Source organism: Hibiscus syriacus, unplaced genomic scaffold (assembly GCF_006381635.1).
Source record: "Hibiscus syriacus cultivar Baekdansim isolate YM2019G1 unplaced genomic scaffold, ASM638163v2 tig00011277_pilon, whole genome shotgun sequence".
NCBI classification, from domain to species: Eukaryota; Viridiplantae; Streptophyta; class Magnoliopsida; order Malvales; family Malvaceae; genus Hibiscus; species Hibiscus syriacus.
Window position 1 is genome coordinate 223,190 of NW_024062247.1, and position 1,935 is coordinate 225,124.

General features: G+C 37.4%; 1 protein-coding gene across 1 annotated transcript; it reads left to right on the forward strand.

Moving 5' to 3' along the window:
- The first annotated feature begins 286 nt into the window (after positions 1–286).
- On the forward strand, positions 287–1,531 carry LOC120204685 (dof zinc finger protein DOF3.7-like). Its single transcript, XM_039204735.1, has 2 exons — positions 287–372; positions 743–1,531. Exons 1-2 carry the CDS (start codon positions 349–351, stop codon positions 1,511–1,513), a joined length of 795 nt encoding a protein of 264 aa, XP_039060666.1. The 5' UTR covers positions 287–348; the 3' UTR covers positions 1,514–1,531.
- Positions 1,532–1,935: the final 404 nt, after the last annotated feature.

Below are 1,935 nucleotides of genomic sequence, written 5' to 3' on the forward strand. Positions count from 1 at the left end.
GTATACCCTAAATTTAAATAAATCAACTAAAAGAAGTAATAAGGAAAGGACAAGAATAAAGAGCTTTTCCATTATGAGGTCAAAAAGAGAAGCCCACCTTCAGTACACACACTCATGATTCCACCCACATTCAAATAAACATATATATTCAGCCTTACAGCATAAATTCTTCAAATTAAAATAAGACCGAAAGAGAATTAATCTTGTAATATTGTTTAAGTAGTCAAAGCAACCTTTCTTTTCATCCTTCATAAACTGAAAGAAACATTCTGAGAACAGCTGCACACAAACAAAAAATAAGGTTAATTTGTTCTCTTTACTCCATTTTACTTTCTATCTCTTCAATTAATGGATGCATCTAAATGGTCACAGGTAGGTCGAGTTCATCTTGATAAAGGTTTCACTTTTTTTCTATCTGCTTGATGACTGATAAAGAGATGGAAAAAGGTTTCATTTGTATTACCTGATATTAATGTTTTCTTGTTTTTCGCTCGTGTTTCAAGTTAATATGTCTAGTTCTTTTGTGTTAATAGTGAAATATTGGATTTAAATTGAGGGTGTGGTTGCGTTTTTAGTTATGTTTATCATGATTTTAGACATAAAATTCATTATTGCGGTGGTTGCGAGTATCCCGGTCATACAGTAACGGTGTCGGATAAAACCTAAACCGTTATTCCGATAGCCTATTTAATTCCTTGAGTGAAATGATTGTTCTCGTTCTCTCATTTATGCATGTGTCCAGGGTTTTCAGGATTTTTGCGTAGTGAACGCCATGGAAAAGATGGTTCCTAACACAAGGGGACCGATGTTAGAGAGAAAAACAAGGCCACCAGAGCAATTGAATTGCCCAAGATGCAACTCAACCAACACCAAGTTCTGTTATTACAACAACTACAGCCTCACACAGCCAAGATACTTCTGCAAGACTTGCAGAAGGTACTGGACTGAAGGTGGTTCTCTGAGGAATGTTCCGGTCGGAGGCGGTTCGCGAAAGAACCGAAGATCATTGCTATCAAACTCTTCTTCTTCCTATCCTTCACCCAAACTGTCGGATCTACAGCCAAATACTTTCTCGCACTTGTCTTCTCAAAACCCTGAGCTCCATAATGGCCAAAATGATCTTAACCTGGGCTTCCCTGGTATGCAACCGAGCCATGGTCTATCTCAGTATCTACAAGTTGGTAAAGTTGAGATCAATGATCACCAGCAAAAACACGCATCGAAAGGATTGAATTCTTTGGTTCCAGCACCCGCACCAAACTCGACTGTTGCACCTTCCTCAACTGGGTTCTCCATGCAAGACTACAAACCAACCCTTAGTTTTTCAATTGATGGACTTGAAAATCCAGGATCAGGCATCCATGGTGTTCAAGAGAATGGAGGAAGGGTTTTCTTCCCTTTTGGTGAAATGAAACCGATTTCAACAAGTACTAACGAAGTTGATCAAAACAAAGAGCAAGGCCATTCAGCTGGATATTGGACCAATGGAGTGCTAGGAGGAGGATCATGGTAAAGGATATCATCATCCAATTGAGTTTTTTTACTTGTTTAGGACTAACAGATGATATATATATAGGATATAATTAAGGTTTTTCTTTTTTTTTTCGTTATCTCCCACTCTTATCTGGACAATGTAAACAGATTGGAGCCATTTTGGGTTTAGTTTCAACTTTGAAGAAGCTGCGACTGATTTTTGAAAGAGTAAACAAGATGTATGATTATATATTTCATTAAGATTGTGTTAGTGGTTTTATTTATGCTTCTAACGTGTGATTACCAGCATTGAATTAATGTCTTAAACAAAGATGAAATGATTTATGGTGGAGCCATTGCGGAAGGGCAAGCAATTGCTGTTTTAGGACAATAAGATACCTCCTTATATAACAAATTGTGCTTTGAAAGAATCGGTTCACCTGCTCCACCTTTAATGCTTTA

Coding starts and splice junctions, on each gene's coding strand:
- LOC120204685 (XM_039204735.1), top strand. CDS start 349: ATGGATGCATCTAAATGGTCACAG. Junction 373..742: donor ATGCATCTAAATGGTCACAG/GTAGGTCGAGTT, acceptor GCATGTGTCCAG/GGTTTTCAGGATTTTTGCGT.